At 42.8% G+C, this 24,241-nt stretch overlaps 3 protein-coding genes and 1 long non-coding RNA gene across 8 annotated transcripts in view; 3 read left to right on the top strand and 1 right to left on the bottom strand.

Moving 5' to 3' along the window:
• Positions 1-5,417: 5,417 nt before the first annotated feature.
• Positions 5,418-5,843, top strand: SEM1 (SEM1 26S proteasome subunit). The gene has a single exon (XM_035129816.3). It carries the CDS (start codon positions 5,475-5,477, stop codon positions 5,682-5,684), a length of 210 nt encoding a protein of 69 aa, XP_034985707.1. The 5' UTR covers positions 5,418-5,474; the 3' UTR covers positions 5,685-5,843.
• Positions 5,844-7,225: 1,382 nt separating this feature from the next.
• On the top strand, positions 7,226-12,576 carry IL6 (interleukin 6). Its single transcript, XM_035130306.3, has 4 exons — positions 7,226-7,608; positions 10,017-10,127; positions 10,729-10,866; positions 11,914-12,576. The coding sequence occupies exons 1-4, from the start codon at positions 7,465-7,467 to the stop codon at positions 12,079-12,081; spliced, it is 561 nt and encodes a 186-aa protein (XP_034986197.3). The 5' UTR covers positions 7,226-7,464; the 3' UTR covers positions 12,082-12,576.
• A 3,646-nt stretch (positions 12,577-16,222) lies between these two features.
• On the bottom strand, positions 16,223-21,870 carry TOMM7 (translocase of outer mitochondrial membrane 7). The gene is made up of 3 exons (XM_035129974.3): positions 21,743-21,870; positions 20,079-20,127; positions 16,223-16,461 (listed from the first exon to the last, which is right to left on the bottom strand). Exons 1-3 carry the CDS (start codon positions 21,843-21,845, stop codon positions 16,446-16,448), a joined length of 168 nt encoding a protein of 55 aa, XP_034985865.1. The 5' UTR covers positions 21,846-21,870; the 3' UTR covers positions 16,223-16,445.
• LOC118092176 (uncharacterized) overlaps positions 21,678-24,241 on the top strand; it is a 30,863-nt gene continuing 28,299 nt past the window's right edge. For 3 of the 5 annotated variants that reach the window (XR_015946276.1, XR_015946275.1, XR_015946277.1), the window contains exon 1: positions 21,678-22,839. This is a non-coding gene — a long non-coding RNA (uncharacterized LOC118092176). The remainder of the gene's footprint in view (positions 22,840-24,241) is intronic. The other 2 variants (XR_015946278.1, XR_004693479.3) reach the window with 1 other exon arrangement.

Below are 24,241 nucleotides of genomic sequence, written 5' to 3'. Positions count from 1 at the left end.
ATTCTGACTTATGTAATAAATTTGGTAGTGGATTTGAAAAAGGAGTTTTGTTTTGTTTGTTTTTTTTGGAATTTCATAACTTTAAGCATTGTGAGGAAGTTTAACATTGCGCCAGATGTGGGTGGATGGTTTAGTCGGTGTGAGATTCTCAGTTTCAGCAGGCTATTTTGTAGCAGAGAAAAGTCAAAAGTCCATTAGGCATTTTAGTGGCCCAGGACAGATCCTCAAAGATGAGAGAAGATCACATATTTATAATGGATTTTTATTCTTGGGTGTGGTTTCTGTTTCTTTAATAACTCTGGAGCATAAATAAGAAGCTTGCATCCATGGCACATCAGCTCTATTCAGATCTCTTAAATAAAATATACAAATCTTCAGGACAGCTAACTGTAAAACTTGTGCCTTCAGTGGCTGCCTCACTTGCCCTTACAAAATATTATTCAACCCTTTACACGGTTAATTGGAAGCAGGCCTCATTGTGTTAAGTTCAGTGTTCAGGGGGACTTACTTTCGCATGAGTATAAACAGGATTTGATTAATCACCATAGTAGATTATAGTCCTGTTATATTCCATGAGTTTCAGTTGTTATTTCTTATTTATTAAATTTCTATACCGCCTTTCATCCAAGGATCACAGGGCAGTTTAAAATATAAAAAAACAAAAATACATGCCACGATAACAAACAAAAACAATACCCCCCCCCCACACACACAGTGGCCATAAGGTTGAAATTTAGTAAGGCTCAAGGATGTGGACAAGGTGCTTGGATCAGTCAGGACAACCACTTGCATTCTGGATCCTCATGCTCTTGGAGGAAACTGATTTTCTAGATACATTTCAGTCAGGGTTTAGGCCTGGTTTTTGCACTGAAAATTGTTTTGGTCATCCAACAGAGGACTTCTGTTGGAAGAGAGACAGGGAGAATGTGTCCTTGTTAATTCTCCTAGACATCTCAGCAGCTTTTGATGCCATCAACTGTGGTATCCTTATGGAGCAGTTGTCCTAGTTAAGGGTGGGTGGCACCTCTTTGCAGTGATTCCAGTCCTACTTGGATGGTCATTTCCATAGGTTGATGTTTGTGGAGCGCTCCCCCTGGCAGCCTTCAATGTGGAGTTTCCTCAGGGTTCGATTTTATTCCCCATGCTGTTTAACATCTATATGAAACGGCTGAGTGGGGTCATCTGGAGTTTTGGAGTACATTGCCAACAATATGCTGATGACACTCAGCTCTGCTTCTCCTTTACATCTGCAGGTGAGGCAGTGATGTGCTGGACTGTTGTCTTGCCTCAGTAATGGACTGGATGACAGCCAACAAACTGTAGCTCAATCCAGATAAGACTGAGGCACTGTTAGTGGGTGGTTCCCTAGACCAGATGGATGGGAGGTTGCTTGCTCTAGGTGGGGTTATCTGAAGGAGAGGGTATATGGCTTGGGGTTACTTCTGGGTCCATTGCTGTGGCTCAAGGCTCAGGTGGCACAGAGGGTCTTCCGTCAGCTTTGGCTGGTGCTCCAGCTGTGCCCCTGCCTGGGCAGGGATAGCCTGCCGGTAACTGCTGTTGTCTGTGCTATGGAAACTGCAACGTGTTATACCTAGGGCTGCCTCTGAAGATGGCATAGGCACCAGCCATAGCTGCCAAGTCTCCCATTTTTCGCGGGAAACCCCCGGATTTTAATCCATTTCCCACTGTTATCCCGAATAGAAAAAAAATCCCGGAAATCCCCTGGATTTCCTACCTGCCAGGGAGGCTCCATTTCGGGTGCCGCTCTGCCCATGTCTGGGCACCAGAAATCGGACAGAGTAGCACTGGAAGTCGCTTCTACGCATGACATGCGTAGAAGTGACTTCCGGTGCCGCTCTGCCCATATCTGGGCACCGGAAATCGGGCAGCGCCGGCACCAGAAGTTGCTTCTACGCATGTCCAGACATGCATAGAAGCAACTTCCGGTGCCGTGCCACTGCTGATCCCGCATTTTTCAACAGGAGACTTGGCAGCTATGGCACCAGCTTCTAGGGGCCCAGGTCCCTTCACCTCCGCCAATAAAATATTTAAGGAAGCCGGGTTCCCACGAAGTTGATGAGCATTGCTGCCTTTCTTTCTTTTCCATGTTTGCCCAACAAGCCCTGTAAATGAAAAGGGTTGCAGGATGGCAAGAGAGCTGGGATTGGGCAAGAACCTCAAAAATCATTTCCTATGGCCCTTTTAATTGGAGAAGGTTCACAGAGCTCTGTGGGACTAAAGAGGAAGTGGCTCCTGGTTTCTCTGCAGATTGCCATTTGTTCCAACTTAGTCCTAATGAGCTGAGCAGGTTTTTCCAGGGGAAAGTGGTGGGACAAAGGCAAGACCACTTGGACTTGTGCTTTCCAGGACAAGCAGAAGTGTGGACCAGCATTAAGTCTGAGAAGGACTCCCCCCACCTCTTAATCTGGATCACTGATACAAAAAACAAAACTCAGTCCAGAGAAACTCAGGCTGTTTTCTTTCACCTTTCATCATCACAGTTTTGTATCTCTTTCATTATTATTTTTTGAATGGGCCAATGACTCCTCCTTCCTTCGGGGGAAATCATTTTCAGAACTACTATCAGGAAAGAGAGAAAATCTGAACTTCCGCAAAACAAGCATCAATGGCAATTCTTAGGCTATTTTTAGGCTGGGCACTTGAAGCAACAACCAAGAAACTAAACGTTTTTTAATTTACTTTCTACTGAAGACTAGAAAATGTAAGAAGACAGTAAGGTCACTTCCAGGCAGTGTGTTTATTGAGCATTCTTCTTGATTTGTTTGAGCAGAGTGCCAAGCAAATGTCACCCCGTGGTTTCACCTGCATCTCCCCTTCACTTTCCTTATTGCAATAAATCCAATATTTTTGGGGAGCAGACTTTTTGCACAAGACCCTCTAATCAACTATAATTGTGACAGACAGTTGAATTTGCCAGTGTATGATTGAATCCTGCCTTTAAATAGCAGCAGTCTGGAAGTGCCCTTTGAAGCAGCTGCAGAGGGCACACCATTAGAATTCAACATTAGAGCCCTGATTCAATGTTTTCCTCAATACTGACCCCCCCCCAAAAAACATGATTTGTGTGCAATGGGGTCCCATGGGGAGTGTGGTGGTGGGTGGGAGACAACCTTAAGTTGGAAGTCTACATTTATAATGCTCTGCAGGGGTGGGTGGGTGAAGACTTGTCCCCCTGCCCTCACCTGCCTGCACCTAAACTCAAATCTGCATTTTATTTTTATTAGTACAGGTGCAGGAAGGAGGGATGTTTTTTCATAGGTATTGAGGAGGTGATGAGACCCAGGGAGAAGCCATCAGAGTTGTAGAGGCAGAGGGAGCTATAGAGGGTAGAGAGAGTTCTACTATCATCAAAGAACCAGGATTAAGTCCTGGATAGCTGTGGTTTTATCATTCAGTGGCCTGCTGTGGACAATCATAGAATTGATCCACAACAGGGTGTTGGTTGGCCCCATACCTTGGGCTAGATCGGGGGTTGTCAACCTGGTCCCTACCATCCACTAGTGGGCGTTTCAGGATTCTAGGTGGGCAGTAGGAGGTTCTACGGGCCGGCACAAGCTGAATCCTCCTTCCATCAAGCACTGGTGGGTGGTAAGGAAATTTTACCATCAAGGAAGATGCATTAGTGGGCGGTAGGTATAAAAAGGTTGACTACCTCTGGGCTAGATGATCCTCAGGGTCCCTTCCAACTCTACAATTCTATGATTGTCAACAGCAGGCCAGTGAATGGTAAAACCACAGCTATCCAGGACTTAATCCTGGTTGAGCAAGCTGGCCTGGTTTGTATTACAGAGGCCTGGTTGGATGAAGCTGGTGTGTGTTTGTGTGTGTTTGTGTGTGTGTGTGTGTGTGTGTGTGTGTGTGTGTGAATCTCTCTCAGCTCTACCCACTGGGATTCTCTGCACACAGGGTTGGACTAGATTGCTTTTGAGGTCTGTTCCTCAAAAGCAATATGTGCTATAATTCCGTGCCAAAAGCACTCTTTAAATGATCTGACTGATTTCCAACTGTCTTTCCTGGCAGACCAAAGCAACTATCAATAATATAACCGCCATGAAAACAATTAATTAGAAACAAAAGCAAAAAGTCGTATGAAATGCCATCCTTTTAAATAAGAACTGCCTTCATTGCAGTAATTGGAGCAAGTAATTGAAGCAGTAATATCTACCGCTGCGATTACATTCGATCACGCAAATAGTGCCTCTTCACATTTGTGGCTTTGTGGGGCTCCTGGCTGTGCTGTCTCATGGCAACTATGCCATGTGTGTACCCAACATTTGTGACTTAAGAGTAGAAAGAGATCACAATGCCACTAGCATTGCCATCCCATTTTCCTGTGTAGGATTTGATAAGATTGTTCAAGGCAATTTATCATATAAAGATTTTTTTTTAAGGGACACTGTCAATTTTTAATCCTTGGCAGTGATTTTGTGGCAATTCCAATATATAATGCAGAAGAAGTTTTATAACTCTGTTGGCTTTTTTTGTTTTGTTTACTGTTCCGCTTTTTCATAAGAACAGAAGGCTTGATTTGAATACTTTCCACATAGAAAAACATGATTATGTCCTACAAACGGCAACATGACATACCATTTTTTCTCCAGGAAGTAAGCATAAAAATATGAAAAGCTGCACTGACTAAGGGTTTTGCAATGCACCCAGAGATTTCCCCAGTACGTCACAGGCAATCTGTGTGGTACAGTACTTTGGGCAAATGTCAAGTTAGTACGATATATACTATCTAGGAGGCCTGAAGATGTCGTTTTAAAAAATAGCTTCAGCTGAATGCAAAAAAGGGGGAGTAGAAGGGAGAAGAACAGATTCTTCCATTAACATTTCCCAACTAGTTTGTATTGTGTGGCAACAAAGCAGTGAGGAACCAAAGATTTTGCCATGCAACAGCCAAAAAACTCCTGTTGCGTTACACAGAAATAACCTGGATAGAGGTAGTCATGATGGTTGGTGAACTATCTACTAGCCTAGTGCAACATGTGTGATTCCATGACTTTCTGTATGTGTACATGGAGCAGGTCATGGGCATTAAACCAGAGTGCTTCTTTCTGCAATAAGATGGTGCAAGAAATCACTTTTCTCTATCTGTATCTAACAATATATAAAGTCAGTGATGTGTTACCCCTAAGCATTTTACCAAAACTCTAATCATCTGCAAGCAAGCTGACATGGCACTTGCTGTGAAAAATGCTTAACATCAAACAGAAAAATAAAATTAAAAAACCAATATGCTTATTATCTAAAGTTTAGATAATAAGCATATTGGAGAAATTCCTTTGGTTTTTTTAAAAAATTTCTGTTTGATGTTCATTGCTGTTTGTTTTAACCACTCTTATAGCATTTTGCGGTGAACACATCCTTAAAATGTCTTAACAGAGATTTCTTGCCCAGCGGGAAGCAATAGAGTGGGAGTCGCTGGTGGGCTCTAGAGCGGCGCAAGGCCGATGATGTCGGAGAAGAAACAGCCCGTCGACTTGGGGCTCTTGGAGGAGGACGACGAGTTCGAGGAGTTCCCAGCCGAAGACTGGGCTGGTTTAGATGAAGATGCACATGTGTGGGAAGACAATTGGGACGATGACAATGTGGAAGATGATTTCTCCAATCAGCTAAGAGCTGAATTAGAAAAACACGGCTACAAGATGGAAACCTCATAGCTTTCAGGGATGCTGTGGTCTGGGATGGGACTGCTATATATTGGACAGAGAAATGTTACAGAATGCTAGCTGGAAGCAGAAATACTAGAATGCCCTTTATTACACCCCAAAATTGTTTTTGTTTTGTATGAATAAAAAATTGAATCTTAAAAAAAAAAACACAGAGAGATTTCTTAAGCCACTGAGATTCAGAGACCTCCATCTACAGAAAGAAAACTGAGTGTGCTTCAGCCATTTATCCTTGATTCACAGAAGGGCAGCATATGACCTTCTTTCTACTCCCTTCAGCCTGATTCACACTTTAAGCATGTGAACAAATAGGATCCCAGGATAACCGAGAAGAGCAGCCTGCAGAGGCTCCCTCAACCTTGGCGACTGATCATAAAAGCAAGCCTTATGTACAGCGACAGACCAGAGTGATGTTGACATATTCCAGGAACTCTGTTTACTAAGACTTTTTTTCGGGGTGGATTTATGAGCTTTCTTGGACCCTGGACAAGAGCCTGGTGGCTGAGAAGTGCTGGGTGGAGAGGTGTGTCAGAAGGAGAAGGGACTGCTATCTCTGCATACTTATTAGTAATTTGTATTATCAATGGAGGAGAGCAGAATGACCCGCAGGCCCTAGACAGCTCTATCCCATCCATCCAAATAAATCTCCCCAGGAGCCACTGGTGGCCTGTGACCCAGCTCTCTAGCAGGTGCAGGAGGCTGGAAGCCTACAGGGTCTTGGGAGTCATGCGAACTCTCAAGCATCATGGCACTCACATAAGATGCCCTGGGCCTCATAGGTGGCCAAGGCATTGATCAAATACTGATGGAGCTATCACTGCACCTGGGGCGAGTCCCCAATGGACTGTGCATGTGCCGTGTACCATTACTTTGTTCTCCGTACTGCAGGGCAGCCCTTTCTGTGCTTGCAACAAAGGCTCCCAGTCCCACCTGCTTTTTGCATTGTGCCGTGTGCTTTGCCACGCATCCTTACCATACATGACATGTGTGCACAGTCATAGGAACTGTTGGGTGTGATCACTCCCCGCTGCTGTGGAACAGTTTGGATGCAGTTTGGACTACGATTCCATCATAGTCAGGATTGTTCCATAACAGAGCTTTTCCAAAGAAAAGGCTGAATTGCTTTTTGTTTATTATCTCAAATTACTATTCTCACTCCTTCATGAGATCTTATTTTTGGCTCCAACACACACACAAAGGAGATGAAAGAGGGGTCATCAGTCTCCCTTGCACATGCGTCACTGTAAAGTCTGTAAGGGGTTCACAAGAATATTAATCCAAGTAGGCTAAAAGGCACCTTGAGTTCCCTGTGACCTCACGCCTTACTCCAGTATTTCCCAGCAGATGCCCCCATGGTTCATTATACTACTTTAAAAAAGAAAGAAAGAAAGAAACCACCACAAAAAAACGCGGTAGTTCTTTACTCAAGGTTGGATTTCCCCAAGTGCAGTCAGACCCATCCAATAAATAGGTTCAGAAATGCCCTACAACTCATTCAGCTCTACAGCCCCCAAAGCTACAAAGCTTTTCGAGGCAGCAAAGAGGGTCAAGCCTAAGAAGAGAAGACCATGCAGGCTCCGCTGGGATGTGAGTTGGCAGCCAACTTTGCGGGCTCCTCCCGTTCTGCAAGGGAGCGTCTCTAACTTGGCCGGGCAGCCTGGCGCGCAGCTGCAGCCGGGGAACCTCCTTGCCTAACTTCCTCGTTTTTCTCCCATCAGGCGTTTTTGGGGCTGCCGTCGCTCTCCTACTGCTGCTCCTGAGGGCAGAGGCTATGCCTGTCGGGGATTCCTCCGGGGAATCCGAATTCAGCGACGATTCCTCGGCCAGGACAGTGCCACCCGAGCGCCTCCAGCTGCAGAAGTGCGTGGACCTGGCGCGTTGGCTGCAGGGAAGAGCGGCCGGGTTGACTCGAGAGGTGAGAGCGAGCGCGCAGAGCGCCAGGAGAAATGAGCACGCGTCCTTTCTTGGGGCGGGGACTTGGGCATCTCGTTTCCCTCTCTTAGCTGGGGTGTTGCGCCTTTTCAAGCTTAGTGCGGTAGTTCCTTCTGCTCCTAAGTCTGGAGAAGGGAGTTCATCTTTCCAATGGTTCAAGGGCTAACAGGGCCTCGCAACGCAACAACGCCTTGCGCCAGGATGCCAGCTGGAGACAGATCTCTTTGCAGAAGGACAGTTGAGATAAGAAAAGCATTTTATTGCAAACGAACAGCAGCAGTGAAGTGTATTCTAGCAGGCCAAAAAGCATACAGGAACCCAGGAAAGGCAGTATACAGGACTGAGCGGTGCTTTTAATTATTATTATTATTATTATTATTATCATCATTATTATTATTTGGTAACTCCCAACAACTTAAGTGTCCGATAAGAATTTTGTTTGAAGTGCTCCCAAGAATTTTTAAAGGATTTTAAAATTACGTTTATATCCTACCTTTCTTCCAAGGGGCTGAAGGTGAGCTACAAGGTTCTCAAACCGTTTGAATGGCAATGCCTATCAACTATGGGAAGCAGCCACCTCAAATATTTGGGGGGGTTGGTGCAAAGGAACCTCAGCCCTTAGGAGCTGGTTCCTATGCCCCATAATAACCCTGTGAAGTAAGCTAGGCCTAGAAGTGATTAGAGATCTCCTGCTGGGCTTCATAGCTGAGTGGGGATTTGTACGCCCATCCAACACTGTGAGGATACCGAAATGTAGAGCAGAAACCTTCAGAGCAAAACCAGGAAAGGCCAGTATGCACAGAGGAAGCATTTAACAACTATATTTAAAACACAGCTTGTGCATATAAAGTATGTCACAATGCAAAGGATGATAAAGCAACAGGTAAACCATGTGGATAGGCAGTTGCCATGTCAGTAAATTGGTCATCCATTACCTGTTCTGGACCAGGGTTGTGCTTCCTTGAAGGAACGAATTTGTAGAGCTACTTTTGTCACTTGTGGCTAAGAGTGCCTTCTACCAGTTTCAGCTGATCGGCCAGCTATGGCCATTCCTGGGCAGGGAAAATCTCAAGAACTGACTACTGCAATGCATCCTATATGGGGCTGCCCTTGAGTTTGGTCCAGAAGGTGCAGTTAGTACTGCTATCTCATCTGCCTATTATACCTTTCCTCCAACAATCTACTCTTTCAGTGTGATTATGACCCTTTCATTTATTCAAGACTTTTCTGAACAGATTTTTAAAAATATCTTCTGGCATTCTACTGTTATTTCAACTGTTATTCTTTTGTGCATTCTTTATATTTTTGGTTTTCTGAACACCACTGAGACATTTTACTGTGTCATAAATCTGTTTAAAGTATTTTTTTTTAAAAAAATGCACATGCACGCACACTAATACTTTCAGAGGCTCCATACAGTAACCCTCTAGTCTAAACCCTACATTCCTTATATATATACAAATTTAAGTTACAGTCCTATGTGCTCCCATAGGTGCCGCCAGCTCCCTGGGGCCCTGGTTGCCTGAGCACCCACAAAATTCCCCATGAAGGGTCCAGGCAACCATAAATTTCGGTGCCAGGGCCATGCACACTGCATGGCACCCACGGCCCTGGGCACCCACAGTTGCAGGGCCAAGCTAGCACTTTTGTGTGCCATTTACCTGGGAGTTGCTTCTGAGGCGACATGGTTAGGTATGGGCTGATAGGCAGAGTTTGAGTGATGGCAAAGTGCTGGGTATTTATAGGAGAATCATTCAGCATCTTCTTCTATTGGTCACTCTTTAGGAATACACATTTGCTTTAGTAGCAGTATGTGCTTTTCTATATACTGTATAAAAATAGAGTAGTGCACAATATGTTCCTGTTCTCTCTTTCCTTATTCACTTATTACTTAATACACTATTAATATTCACCAAAGAAGTTAAGATTTATTGAAAAAATATATGATTTGAGATTCGAAGTCTTGTTTTTTGTTTTCTTTCCGGGGCTGGGAAATTTGGTACCTTGGCTAAACATATTTAGCCAGGATACCAATATTTTGCAGGGAAGTTCAAAATACAGTACAGGGGCACACTTGAGTCAGTTTTTATAGGAAATGTTTAAATAGTGGGAGTTACAGTTGCAAATTTACATTCAAAATCCCTTTTTTTCAGTATACATTACAATTACAATTTGAAATTGACCTAGCCTTGCTAATACTACTGCATCTTCAGATTAGGGATAGCTGCGGGGGTCAGAAGACCACAGGAAAAGCAATTTCGGACCACCTAATGAATGTCAGTGATGGAGAGAGGGGTTTACATCTTCCATGGGGTATACGGATGGTCTGGAATATAATATTAAAGTGGTCATCAGGGAAAAGTCTGATTAAACCTTGTTGTGTTTTACTAGTTATGTAAGAAGGAGGCTGCCTGTCAAGGCAAGATGGAACTGGCCCTCAATAATCTCAACCTTCCAAAGATCACTCAAGAAGATAAATGCTTTGACACTGGATTTGAAAAGGCAAGTTTATTCATACGTAACCATTAGGACCAACAACAAAATGCTGGTTGAATTCTGCTGTTCAGGATTCCTACCACTCCATCCCACCCACAACAGTCAAGGAGCATTCATTCTATGGTTACTGAACATGCTCAGACCTCATTGTGCTCTTTTTGGAGTTTCCCTTTTTAGAACCAAGCATTTTTAATATGTTTGCAAATGTTGAGGTTTCCCTAAGCCTGCTGATGTTAGCTACCAGTACATAAGCAACAGCGCTTATAGTCTGGAAAGATAAAGATTGTGCATTTGTGTAACATGAAAGCAAGAATTAAGTAGGAATTATTAATGGTTGGTGTATATAGTCAACCATATTATTCATAGCTGCCAAGTTATCCCTTTTTTAAAGGGATTTTCCCTTATGCTGAATAGGCTTCCTCGCGAGAAAAGGGAAAACTTGGCAGCTATGCCATATTATTGCCAAAGCTGTTTGTAATATTTTGTTCAATCTCACTGCTTACCCTGTTATACAGTTTTATTGCACCATAAAATATTTGTTAAGGAATGTAATGAGTGTTAATATTTCTGACTCATAAACAACTTTTTCTTTATTTTCCTGTCTTAGGAAACATGTCTAGGAAGACTTTCAAGTGGTCTTTATGCTTTCGGGATCTTCTTTGAATATTTAGAAGAGGCTTCTGTTGAGACTGCAGAAACTTTTCGGCCAAGCACAGAGCACCTGGCAAATACCTTGAGATCAATGGTAAATTCTATTACATTTAATCCTACATAAATGTTCTGGGAGATAAAGAGATGGAGTGAGAAGATTATGAAGTTCTGGAAGACAACACACAATGCACTCTGGTTAAGGACATATAACACTATAGGCACTAAATGGAAACATTTTTCCCCATTTGGTGTTTTACTTCTTTTTATTTAATTTATTTAATTTCTATACCACCCTTCATTTGAGGATCACAGGGTGGTTTACAATGGAAAAACAAACAAATACATAACCTAAAAAACCATTGTTAGTTATGCTTATGACAGCTGTAACAATAAGCCTTATTAATAAGGAGGGAGGACTACGTATTAGGGTTGATAGACAAAGAGAGAGAGAAAAAGACTTTTCAATTTCCTCCTCCATGTAGAATTAGGACCCGTCTATGTGTAAAGTCCTATAGATGTATTTTAAAATACAATTTAAGTAGGTCCTTAGCTTTTGAAACAGTGAGTTGCTACCGTTACCCAAAATAATTCCTATATCAGAAAAAGGGTTAGGGGCTCAAACGAGGCCATATAATGCAGAACCTGCTCCTTACAAAAGTTGGCTGTGTGAATGATTTGGTTTAAGATAGAGAATACTGAGAAACTATCCAATAATATTTTGGGTTCTGGATGAGAAGAGTGTATGCATAACTGTTCCTTTGAGTGATCGGTATTATGTGCTTACAAGCATTATAATTTATTTATTTAATAAAATTCATCTACCACTTGATTATAGAAAACCTCCACAGTCATGGCTTACCCCCAAGACACCTGGGAACTGTAGCTTGTTAAAGGTGCTAAGAGTTGTTAGGAGACTCCTATTCCCCTTGGACAACTACAGTTCCCAGAGTGGATTCACAATCAATCCCTCTTCTTAGAGAACTCCTAGATAACCTAAACATATTGCACTGCATGTTACAAAGGGTTCTGCAATCTGTAAATATTTCTAACTAGCATCTTGCCCGAAGATGAGTAAAATCCATTTATCTGATAAAAAACAGCATCGTAACCAGCAACTTTTATTATTTCCTCCCCTTAACAGATGAACAATCCTGAAACTGTGACCTTGCCGGATCCAGCTGCTCAGAAAATTCTTGCTGCTAAGCTTCGAGAACACAGAGGCTGGGCTGTTACAATTATCAAACACTTCATACTTCAAGATTTTACTTTATTTATGCAGAAAACTACAAGGGCTCTTCGTGTCTTATGAGGGGCCAGTAGTTCTAGTGCCTTTTAAAAATTGGGCACATCAGTTCTCAAAACATCTGCAGTTGAAGCAGAGGCTAATGTTGTTCTCCTTTTTGAGAACTCACTATGTTGTTTCTTTAATTGGGAATATGCTATTTGCAGTTATTTATGATATTTAATATATTTATTAAATTTGTGTATGCATTTTTACTCCCAAGACTCACAGCCAATTTTAATAGGGAGTCAGCACCACACCATTTCAGTATTCACTGAATATTTTACTTGAAAATTATGGATCAAGAATATACAGCTAAATTATACAATGAATATTTTTTTAAAAAGAAGTCTATTTAATATATTTTTTAGAAAACAAAAACAATTTGTATGGGTTTACAGTAAAAGACAATCTGTTTTATTGCTGCTTTAACTGATTTTAATATTTAATATTTTATACTGTACTGTTGTAACCCACCCTGGGGCCTTATGTAGAATAAACCAAATAAATTATTAAAAACTACTTCATTGCACTGCATCTGTATTATGGGTTAATACTATTTTCATATCAGATTTGCTACAAATGTTCATTACTTTTAGTAGATCAAAATGTTTTCAACATTTGTTCATTCCAAAAGTGAGCTAGAAAATGTTAAACATGAGATGTAATTTATATGCATCAGCCAGTCTGAATGTTACCAATGGGAACTGCAACAAAAGGTGCTTCTGTCAGCGTCAGAACAGTGCAGTACAGAGTGCTTCTTCCAATATACTCTATTCCATTCTTCACAACAGACATTTTACATTCTCAGGCCAGTGAACATACAGAATCTTCAGTGGGTTGATTTTCAAGGGGATGGGCTCCCTATATTTTTTGAACTAATGGTTAAAATGAATGCTGGAGACCAGATGACCAGATCCATTTCAAACTGTAAAGGCTCTAATATTTTTATGTTTGCTTTTATTTGGGGAAGATTAAATTTGAGAGTGTGTGTTGTGTGTTTAACAAACCACATACTGGTATATCACATTGCTCACACTCAATTTTGTGCCTTTGATTTATATTCCACTTTTCGGCATTTTCACATCCTAAGGCAGCTTACCTGTCATAAAATAATAGCAATGGAAAAGTACATCAACAAAAGAAATAGTAAAAAAAAGTAGCAATTTGTTTAAATTACCTTATGTTGCTTCTCCTCTGCACATTCCAGTTTGCAGACCACCTATCCACCCCTTCATGGTTTTCCAAACCAGCCATGCTGCTGCTACTGAGATTTGAAACAACACTCCCATTCAGGTACTGGTTAGAGTTAGACCATCATTACGCTCCCTTGTACAAATTGCTTCAATTCTGGGGGGGCTGCTTCCCCACATCCCTCAGGTAGTCTGAACAATGACAGATGGAGGGTGGTAACAGGCTCTCAGAAGTTAAATGTAGGAACAATGGAAGGGAGCCTGGCTGATGTTTCCTTTTCTGATAGCCACAATAACAGCATGATGGAAGACTGCTTTTGTTTTCCCAAAGGGGTAAGATGATAGTCTTAAAAGACAGCAGTGGGTTTTGTTTGGGCGGCTGCTGCATGTTGGAAAGAAGTGCCTGTAGTGTATGTACTTTGATAATTGATATTTCTGTTATATAAGTAACAAGCCTACCTAACAGACATTAGCAGTTAAGAGTGAATTAATAATACTTAAGACTGCAAATCTCTACACTTTTGGGATTAAGTACCACTGAACCAAATAAGTATTTCATCTTTGTCTTGCTTCCTCATTAGGTCTCTTGATGTAGTAAGGTAAAGGTAAAGGGACCCCTGACCATTAGGTCTAGTCGTGACCGACTCTGGGGTTGCGCGCTCATCTCGCATTATTGGCCGAGGGAGCCGGTGTACAGCTTCCAGGTCATGTGGCCAGCATGACAAAGCCACATCTGGCAAACCAGAGCAGCACATGGAAACGCCGTTTACCTTCCCGCTGTAGCGGTTCCTATTTATCTACTTGCATTTTTATGTGCTTTCGAACTGCTAGGTTGGCAGGAGCTGGGACCAAGCAACGGGAGCTCACCCCGTCACAGGGATTCAAATTGCCGACCTTCTGATCAGCAAGCCCTAGGCTCAGTGGTTTAACCCACAGCGCCACCTGGGTCCCTCTTGATGTAGTACTTTTTCTAAATACAACTTAAATCAAAATGCATTATCATAGTAATCCTTAGAAAAGCCCCGTAAGGCTATAGGTGGGCAGCTGAAGCAAAGAAACAGCTACTTGTCCAAAGCCACTCAGCAAATCCACAGCTGAGGTGAAGCTTGGACCAGATATTTCATAATTCATTCTCTTAAGTGCACTACAAAGTTGACACAGCTTCCTCTTGCCATCTTTCTGCTTAATTGGGCACTCTTCAGGCATAAATAAAGGAAATAAATAGTCTGACTCGCTAGAACTGCCATCTGGCTACGTACACCAACTCTTAACTTCTGCATCCTGGACTTTTCTGGGAACTGAAAGAACAAGTATCATGGAGTTAAATGTACTGACATATCAATCTTTATTGGATGTCAAGTAGGAGTCCAGACATAGTAAGGTCCTCAACCTTTTTAGGCCCAGGGTCACTTTTGGAAATTTAGGAAGCTGTCATGTGGGGCATAAAGAAATATCCCAAATGGTTTATGCTTAGATCCTCTCACAAACAACTGGCAAATCACCTACATCACTCCAAAAATAAAACAGGAAACAGAGACAGGAAACACCCCACTTCAAAAAGGCATTCCCACCCACCCCCCATTACAAACTGAAACCAGGAGCAGAGGGCCTTGTTGAGTGCTAAGGGGTGTGTCTGAAGACACCATGCTGGGAACACTAGACTTAAGGGAATCGTGCCTGTTGGCAAGCCAGCAGCCAGAGGTCATCACCAAAGTGGTGGATAGGTATGGCATGTACCTATTCAGACCTTATCAAAATCTTAGCAGATTCTGACAACTGGTTCCTCAGCGAGTTACCCCTTTTATTTTTGGGGGGAAGGCAGGGTGGATTTTTTGAGCCCCATCTCTGTTCAACAAATTGTTAATACACTGACTGGGGAGCAGTGCTCTGCATCCCCCATTAGGGCACTGGGCTTCACTCACGTCAACCCTGTAAACTTCTTTTTCTGCCACTGCCAAGACAACAGGGGTCTGATCGAATCTTCCTTACCTTCCAAGCTTTTGCTTAGCCACTGATGTAGACTGAAGGGCTGACCCAGTGAGCTTTTGAAATGTTGGACGCTGGTAAAACAATTATTGATCTTCTTTCTCTGTGTGTGCAAAGGATGAACACATAGGAGTGCCCCCTATACTACGTCAAACACATTCTAATGGAAAACTAAACAGTGGCTTATTGGTTGGTACATTCCTTACCATAGGAATGGCTTCCTCACAAGTAGGCAGGACTCTTTTGGAAGTATAGTGTTTTCTCCATGCCATAACTAACAAACAGGTATATCACCACCCCCCTCTTGCCAGGAAAGCTAGGTTTGTAAGAATAATAATAATAGCACCTTCTATGTTTCTGTAGCTTCATAGTTGCAGTCTCTGGCTCCCAGACATGCCTAAGGTTTGTCAATGTTCAACTGTCTGTACTATTATTGTAGGTATGTGGAAATGAGGACTTTATTGAAGATAACGCTTATTGATTATGCAAATGCAGCATTTTTCCTCTGCAGTGTCGCCAAAGATGTCCAACCCATGAATGAACAACCCAGTGTCTGAGGTTGAAATAATAAGGCTATGTTTAGCCTGAACATAGCAAAACTGGAGGGCTGTCACACATAAGATGGAGCAAGCTTGTTTCCACTGCTCCAGAGGGTAGGACTCAAACCAATGCATTTAAATTACAAGAAATGAGATTCTGACTAAACATTAGGAAGAGAAGAACTTTCTGACTGTAGGAGATGTTAAGACAGTGGAACAAAGTACCTCAGAAGATAGTAAACTCTCCCTCATGGGATTTTTTAAAACAGAAGTTGGATGGCCATCTGCCTGGGATTTTTTGGCTGTGATTCTTGCACTGCAGGGGGGTTGAACTAGATGGCCCTTAGGGTCCCTTCCAACAATTCTATGAAATCCAGCAGTTGGATGTAAAGGGAAATGAGTCTTAACATGTGTCATGACCTGCAACAATTAGATTTCCTCATTAAAGAATTTCAGACAAAATATTTATTCTAAAGGGAAAAAATGAAAGTGCAACACAAATAAATTAGACCAACGGAAATTCCATTCTGTTGTAAGCATATTCCATGTTGTCAGGGAAGTCTGCTTGCCAGTGGCATAGCTCAGTGCTGTTTTTCTAGCCATTGGAATGTGTGCATCTCCATCTTTTTTTTCCTGCTCAGCAGCGGCTTCCAGAATGGTGTGGTTAACTCCTTCATCCCCAAAGCAGACTAAGAGAGGTGGAGGAAGAAGAAGAAGAAAACTAAGTTGATCACAACTCCTATGATGCTGTTACCAGCAGAACAGCTCTTTCAAGAAATACTAAAGAGCACAAAAAGTTGTCACTTACAGCACAGTTCTATACATGTCTAATGAGAAGCAATTCCTGTTGATTTCAATGATGTAATTATTATATAATTGAGTACAGAGCTGCAGCTTTACACATTCAATAACGTATTCAACAGTGGAAGGTCAGCCAACGCAAATGTAAGTGAGCCATATTAATTAACAGAACAGAGCAAAGGTAGAATCATTAGAAGAGACATGGGATACTTTATTCAGTTCCACTCTGATAATCACCTGCAGCTGAGGGATAGTCAGCCTAGGCTACCCAATAAGGCAGTGACAGAGGTGGGGTTTAGGTTTTGAATTCAATCATCAATACATAACAGATACTGGGGTGGCCATAAGGAACACCATCATATTTAAAGTGCTAAATGCACCCAACCATCTAAGATGGAATTAACACTCATGTGACTGTAGAATACATTTGGGGGTATTTTATCTGCCTTCTAGTTTCTCTCCCTCTCTCTCTTTCTTTCTTAGTATACAGTCACATTCTTTCAGTGCTTTTCTGAAGTGGCTTAAAGAAATTGTAATCTTATGACTGATCTTGAAACTAACCCATATTGACACAGACAAGTAATATTAAGGCTTATCCATATTACACTGCTCTCCAAAAATGCTCACAATCCCAACTCTTATTTTCAAGGGAACATAGCATTCCATCATGCGCTCTAGAAATAAAACTCCAGATATTATTGTTTCTATTATCACTCATTCCAGGAGGAAAACAAAGATGAAACATGTAACATAATAAGCAACTGAAGTCATGATGGTCAGCTCAGTTGACTGGTAGAAAAGGCAAAATAATAGCTAGAAAGACAGCAAGATTACTTGGGTACTAAATAATATGGTTCAAGCCACCAACAATAAATTGGTGGCATCTTCTCAATGCTTCCTCTCATTTACGCTCATTTTAATCCCGAGCAAATTTATGATATTGTGTATTCAGGCTGCCATCTTACCTAAGAGTAAGTCCCATTGAGTCCCAGTTTTTGAGCAAACATAAGAAGAGTTCACTGTCAGTGTCCATCCCAATTACTAAACTATCCCCCAAAGTAGTAAACGCTATGATCACATCATTTCTCTCTCTCTCTGCCCATCTGTGGGTCGCAGCCTTCAAGATTCCAAGGACTGACAAAAATGTAAAATAGTTAAAGGGGAGCACATTCTTCCCTTACCTTCCCAACTCATTTCCTTACTACTACAAAGACTTCTTAAACGTGTTGACCATTTCAAATATGTGTGACACATCACAATGAAAAATACATACATACATGATTTAATACTACACGTTAGTTCAGGCCACAGTAATGGAAACCCCACGTTTTAGTGCAGAAATTAATAGCACTTGGGTCCCAGTCACAAAAAAATGGCGATCCCAAAGTGTCGGAAGAAGCTCTAAAGCACTTGAGTGGGGAGAGCTGGAAACACACCAGTTATGTGTATCGGTGTCGGCATGTGTGTGTGAGTGCTGAATGCCTCCCTGCCTGGTGAATGTATGTGCTGTATGAGTGGTGGGGATATGCTGTATATGCAGTGAGTGTGGGGAGGGGTGTTTGTATGTGCACATTATGTAAGTGCAGGTGTGGTTAGTGCGCACACTGTATGTTGCTGGATGCTGTATGTACAGCAAGTACATGTGTATTGGGGGTGTCTGTATGTATGCTGCATGTGCAACATGTAGAATACATTGTGCAAGCACTCTTGTCTTGCCCATGGCCAACATGAGCCCCCAAAGTGTTGGCTAACTGTCAATGCAGACCCTGAGCCAAAAGAAAGTTAGCTACGCCTGCTCTAAAACATGAGACAGCAAGCAGTTGCCATGGCCAAGATGAATATCTCACTTAATTAAGAAACAAGGGTCCGGTGTATCATTATTATTTTTCAATCCAACAAAGCAAATTTGGGCATCATGCACTTCACTTAACAGAACAAGTCTCATTTAATTGTATATCCTAAACACACTGGATAATACAAGAAAGTCTTGTATTAAGGATGCATTTCATCTTTTAAATCTCATAAATGCACAAACTCGCATGCAGATGACAAGACATAAAATTGAATAAATTGATCATCTGCAGGTTTTTTTAAACAGACAATTGGATTTTACATGGCAGTTTAATTACAGGAGTCTAAACAGCAGTCAGACAGTAGAGTGTAGAATATTAAATGATAAAATGTTACATTAATGCCAAGTCTCAGTAGCATCCATACAATGAAGTGTCACCATGCAGAAGCGCCATAAATGCAAGGAGAAAATTAATGAAAAGCTTCAATGGTTTTTTCTATTACTTCTAGAATGTTATAAGAAAGGAAAGTCCTTCTGCCAATCTGGTTAGTTTTGATTTTTTTTTTTAAAAAACACAACCACACACATTTTTAACCACCTCTGAGATCACATAGGTTGAGAACCTATCACTTTTCAGATGTTGTTGGATTTTAACTCATATCAGCCCCAGGAATGATAGGAGTCCACCAATACCTGGAAGAGTAGATTCTGACTGGAGATATATAACTAAATCATACTCAAAACAAACCCACTGAACTCAATGGACTTAAGTCCACTGATTTAAACTGAGTAACTCTCAGTAGGAGTAACATTAGATGTCATTCATATACTTTATGCTTATTCATGCCTCAGCAATAGCAAAAAAAAAAAGTTTCTCCCACTAATCCACTCTGAAGCCTAACAGTTTGTTTTCCAGTCTAGTTTTATTAGGCTCCTACTCTCCACCTCATTCCAACTGTTAACATGTATCTACTCGTATTTTCCAAGCGGCCTTATTAGTGCCATCAGGCAACAACAAAATGAAACAGAAGGCCTACATTGATCAAACAACAAACAACATAAACTGCCTTTTTAAAAATTCAGTTTCAAGCAGTGTAAGCTGTCGGTGTTTAAATCATTCCATGGTTACCAGTTCTTGGTTTGTAATGTTACTGAAGCAAGCTCATTCCAAGAGAAAGAGGATTTGACACACTTGGGTCATATCTCTTGATGATATACTTAAGTCAGCAACCAAAAGATAGAACATTTCCTTCTTATGGTGTGTCCCTTAAATTAAAAAAATGGTAGCACCAAATCCTGACTGACACCTTACATGAGAATATAGCAACAGTTAAAATATAACTGTTGCTATATCGTCCCACTAGGAGAAGGGGACGATAGAGTACAAGATGGTTGGACAGTGTTCTCGAAGCTACGAACATGAGTTTGACCAAACTGCAGGAGGCAGTGCAAGACAGGAGTGCCTGGCGTGCTATGGTCCATGGGGTCACGAAGAGTCGGACACGACTAAACAACTAAACAACAACAACAACAATATTTCTTTAAGTGCAATCCTAGATGTATAAATAGCATGGGCCTTACTCTTAGGTAAGTGAGTGTAGGATTGTAGCATAAGTTTTAAACTCTCCCCTCCAAGTTAATCACAAAACACATGTTCTATTTTCTCCTTAGCAGGCATTATTTCTGCAGAGGTATTAACTAGTGAAAACATACCTCAAAACGGTTGGCTCAGGCATTCCAGGATCCGCACCTCTCTTAAAACCTAGTTACAAACAATATATCTGTCAGTTTATATCATGACTATATTATTGCTCTTTTACATATAATAAATATTTCTAGAATTAATGCACACATGACTAGCTACAGTAATGTAATAGATAACACTGCACTTTGATACAGTCCTAACATCCTGCACTCCCCACCCCCACATGCCATCAAGTAGAAGTGCAAAGAAAGGGGTCCATTCTATTGCTTGGTCAGCAACACACATTGAAAACCCCACTCCTCTGCACCAGCAGGTGACTTGGGCTGCAAGCCTAACTCCATACTTACCTGAGTGTAAGCCCCATTAAATGTATTAGGATTTACTTCCAAGTAGACATAGTTAGAATTGCACTGATAATCTCCCTGGGAAGAAACAATACTCTTCTAAAGTATCTTTGACATCTAAAACGGTCCCTATTTTGTGGCGTGACGTATGTTGCCCACCAAATCCACCAGACAGAGAAAGACAGCCTCTGATCTTACAAATAAATAGGACTTTACTGCATTGTTAATGGAATTCGGTAAGAAATGTCCTGCACAACAGGCCCATGGATAATGGAATAATTTATTTCCCAGCAAATGAAAAAGAAGTTGTCGATGACACTTCATAGGGCAGAATCATTGCTGAACTAATTGAGCATGGCCTGGGGAATTCTAAGAACATTCTAAAAATTGGCCTCTAGCTTTCAGAAATCTGGTGACTTCTAAGCAAACTCCTGATACCACAAATGAAAGAACACACCTGTGGGCAATTTTAATCAACTTCAGTCAGTTTTGCAAACTGGGGTGGGGAGATTGTCAGTGATTATTCACCCATTCCTCCATTCAGCTCACTCAAGTAGAAAGCTAGCACACCAGAGAGACAAATGTAGCCCAGCTTACTGCTGGATATTATAATTTCTTCTTGCAAGGTGTTATAGTTTTCAGCGCACAAGAGCATCCAACAGTTGTGTTGCCCACAGACAGTCTGAAGCAGTGTCTCCCAAACTCGGGTCTCCAGCTGTTTGGGGGACTACAACTCCCATCATCCCTAGCGGGGAAGACCAGTGAGGTCAGGGATGATGGGAATTCTATTCCGAAAACAGCTGGAGACCCGAGTTTGGGAAACACTGAAGGTCACAGGAGTTCCATCTATCACCATATTCACACAAGCTCGCCTTCTAACGAGTACTAGGAAAGAAAGAAAAACAGGAGTGCTTTCACGATACAGCCTGCTTGCCTTTTCTCTAAGTTAAATCCGAAACTAGCAGCACTAAGGTGAGCTGTGAAGCGGAGAATTTGGGAACGGAAGCAGGTGGACGAGGGAAATGAGCCGCCTCTGCCCCACAGGGAGCTCTCCCCGCTAATCACGAGGAGCTGAGGGGAATCAGCCACGTGATTCGCCCCACCACGCGCGCTCCTCCCGGTTGCGTCACTATCGCCACCGTGTTCAAAGAAGACGCGTCGCGCGCGCTCGAACCAGCAGTTGACGGGAAGACCGTTAACGGTTCGGAATGCTCCACGCCCCGCCCCGCCCCCGCCGATTGCCATCTCGCTCGCTCTCAAGTCAGAGTCTTCCGTGACTAAGCAGCCCGCCGCGGCAACCTACTCGCTCTCCCCAGCTCAGGACTGACCTAGATAGAGTACTACCGGGATGAAGCCCCACCGGATGGCAAACTGCCCGCCCTTGAACAAGTGCTGCAGGCGCTGCTTGGACTCTTTGCTCAGCTTCGGCATGGCGGCGGTCCGCGTCGTCGTCTCGGAGGCAGCGAAGGGGGAGAGGCGAGGATGGTAAAGAGAGGCCTGCCTTTTGCTTCCTGGCGCTACAGCGCATGCGCACGGAGGGGAGGCCTACCCGGCGAGGGTTTGCTGTCGGGCAGCGGCGCCGCCTCTGGCCGGCTGGGAAAGGCGGGAACGGCAGCCGCTACTGAGGAAACCTAGAGCCGAACTTGCCGCGTAGGGCGAAGCGAAAAAGAATGTGTTGAAATCGGCTCCGCTGCAGCTCTGTACTGTACTGGATGGAAATTCCTACATGTACATGCAGGAGTCGGTTTTTTCCTCCTTTTCCGTTGCAGTGGGTCCATTTCCTTGCTCTTCCCGGCTAATAGTAGTGCCTGCCTATCTCCGCCGGAGTAAGTCGTGGCAAATACCCCCACCCATCCCCGTTTCTGAGCATTGCACACACACACCTTGCTACACGCATGTTCTTCACACATGATCTAAAACGGGGTTTCCCCCTCTCTTTAATATCGTAGAAGTGTTTTTTAAGGGCCGGCTCGCACGTTACGTTTTCTCGTGGAAAAGTTGTTAGCACGTGGACCGACCCTATTGGTAGGCCACCTACACTTGAGGTTAAGAGGGAGAAGGCAGCGGGGATGAGTTCCGCAGCCTCCCTGACAAACGCCAAGAGTGGAAGTTCAGTTTTGTTTCCAAAGCCTGCATGGAAGTCAACAGCATTTCCTTTTGCATGTAAATTCTGTGTTCTACCACTGACCTAACCCTGTTTTTCCGGATTTAGCACTCTGATAGGTGCTGTCTTCGAAAGTGGATGTTCTGTCATGTATTTTTCTGCTGCTGCTTAAAACATTTCCTGGCTATTGGCCTTCACCAAATGGTGTAGTAGCTACGGTAGTTATGTTTGGATGTAGAAATATTTTCATTTACATATCTTGAACCTTCTACCAAGAAAAAAAAACCTTAAAAAAATAACAGCCACTTTCTCTACACTACGGTATGCACAGTTTTTTAAACCTTTGTAATGTCCTGCTTTTGTCATATCTCCCCTCCACCCCCTGGCTGATGTTCAAGTAAACCAGGGGTCCCCAAACTTACCCAGCTTCGGGCCAGTGCCCACCACGCCAATGGCACGGCGAGCGGGGAAGAGGGCGGGGGAGTGCACACCCGTGCGCATGCGCAGATGCTATTTCTGGTGCACTTCCAGGTTTGAAAGACACCAGAAATGGCTTGTGTGCATGTCCATGGGCCTCCTCCGACCCGGAAGTGCACTGGAAATGACGCTTGTACATGCACACAAGCTGTTTCCAGCTCTTTTTCCGACCCAGAAGTGGGCAGCGGGGTCGTTGCAGGCTGGATAAAAGAGGCCTTCAGGTCGTATCTGGCCTGCGGGCCTTAGTCTGGGGACCCCTGAAGTAAACCAACCCTTGTAGATCTGCCCTATGAATTTTGATTAAATTTGCATATGGGAAAATGATTGAATAAGAAAAAAGCATGCTTCCTTTGTTGGATGGATCAGGAAATCCGTATTGTAGAGTTGGAAGGGATCCTGAGGGTCATTTACTCCAATCCCCTGCAATGCAGGAATCACAACTAGATATCATATATGCGATAGACATCCAAACTCTGCTTGAAAACCTCCAATGAAGGGGAATCCATCACCTCTCATGGGAGTCTGTTCCACTGTTCCTGTCAGAAAGTTGTTCCTGATGTTTAGTCGGAATCTCCTTTCTTGTTAACTTGAACCCATTGGTTTGGGTCTTAGGCTCTGGAGCCGTAGCTGCCAAGTCTCCTGTTTCCCCCGGGAAACCCCCGTTTTTAAAGCCGTTTTCCGCTGTCATCCCGAATGGCGAAATATCCCGTAATTGCCCCAGATTTCTTACGGTGCCGCTCTGCCCATGTCTGGGCACCGGAAATCGGGCAGCGCCGGCACCGGAAGTTGCTTCTACGCATGTCTGGATATGCATAGAAGCAACTTCCAGTGCCGGCGCTGCTGATCCCATATTTTTCTAACCGGAACTTGGTAGCTATGTCTGTAGCAGGAGAAAACAAGCTCACTCCATGCAACAGTGTTTAAGATATTTGAAGATGGCTATCCTATCTCCTCTTGGTCTCTTTTTTCAAGCTAAACATACTCAATTCTTTCAACCATTCTTTCAACCATCTATCTACTCCAGCATCTTGTTCCCAGATGCCAAAGGGCATCCCTACAAGCAGAATATGAGTACCGTACTTCAGCAGTCTCCCCACTTGGCGTGTTTAACAACTCATATTCAGAGACATATTTCCTCTAACCATGGAGGTAGTATAAAACCACTATGGTTAGTAGCCATGAATTTATCTACATGAATTTGTCCATCCTCCATGAATTTATCTGCAGTGAATTCAGATGCCATTAG

Source organism: Zootoca vivipara, chromosome 11 (assembly GCF_965207765.1).
Source record: "Zootoca vivipara chromosome 11, rZooViv2.hap1.1, whole genome shotgun sequence".
In the NCBI taxonomy this organism is placed as follows: Eukaryota; Metazoa; Chordata; class Lepidosauria; order Squamata; family Lacertidae; genus Zootoca; species Zootoca vivipara.
The sequence above is the reverse complement of the archived record's forward strand: the minus strand, read 5'-3'. Positions and strand labels throughout refer to the sequence as shown.

What these genes read in the sequence shown, in the direction of transcription:
- SEM1 (XM_035129816.3), top strand. Translation starts at nt 5,475, where the DNA reads ATGATGTCGGAGAAGAAACAGCCCGTCGACTTGGGGCTCTTGGAGGAG.
- IL6 (XM_035130306.3), top strand. Translation starts at nt 7,465, where the DNA reads ATGCCTGTCGGGGATTCCTCCGGGGAATCCGAATTCAGCGACGATTCC. An exon ending in TTGACACTGGATTTGAAAAG is followed by an intron (nt 10,128 to 10,728) that starts GCAAGTTTATTC and finishes TTCCTGTCTTAG; the next exon opens with GAAACATGTCTAGGAAGACT. An exon ending in CAAATACCTTGAGATCAATG is followed by an intron (nt 10,867 to 11,913) that starts GTAAATTCTATT and finishes TCCCCTTAACAG; the next exon opens with ATGAACAATCCTGAAACTGT.
- TOMM7 (XM_035129974.3), bottom strand. Translation starts at nt 21,845, where the DNA reads ATGCCGAAGCTGAGCAAAGAGTCCAAGCAGCGCCTGCAGCACTTGTTC. An exon ending in CCCGGTAGTACTCTATCTAG is followed by an intron (nt 20,128 to 21,742) that starts GTCAGTCCTGAG and finishes GTTTGTAACTAG; the next exon opens with GTTTTAAGAGAGGTGCGGAT.